The sequence below is a fragment of the Acanthisitta chloris genome, unplaced genomic scaffold (assembly GCF_000695815.1).
Source record: "Acanthisitta chloris isolate BGI_N310 unplaced genomic scaffold, ASM69581v1 scaffold8955, whole genome shotgun sequence".
Taxonomy (NCBI): domain Eukaryota; kingdom Metazoa; phylum Chordata; class Aves; order Passeriformes; family Acanthisittidae; genus Acanthisitta; species Acanthisitta chloris.
The window spans coordinates 123,281-123,536 of NW_008675342.1; the positions used below are offsets into that span (position 1 = coordinate 123,281).

Genomic DNA, 256 nt, shown 5'->3' on the forward strand with positions numbered 1-256 from the left:
AGGAGTAAATAAAACACATTATTCCCTCAAACCCCCCAAATCAAAGCTCCACAGCCAGCTAGAAAGTAAAAACCTTTAGAAACCGAGCAGACACACGGACACAACCAACTCACCAGAAAAGTATCCGCAGGATGTTGGCGACCAGCAGGACGAGGCAGACGTAGGTGGAGAAGCCCTCGGCGTTCTGTGTGCGCCGGATGTCGCGGTACTGCGGGATGTAGGGCACCACGCCGCCGAACACCATGGCCCCCGCCGC

General features: G+C 55.9%; 1 protein-coding gene across 1 annotated transcript in view; it reads right to left on the reverse strand.

Moving 5' to 3' along the window:
• Positions 1–250, reverse strand: part of PQLC1 (PQ loop repeat containing 1) — a gene marked incomplete at its 5' end in the record, with an annotated part of 61,637 nt that extends 61,387 nt beyond the window's left edge. The window contains one exon of the mRNA XM_009075709.1: positions 114–250. Coding sequence (XP_009073957.1) covers positions 114–250 — 137 coding nt within the window. The remainder of the gene's footprint in view (positions 1–113) is intronic.
• Between the last annotated feature and the right edge of the window lie 6 nt (positions 251–256).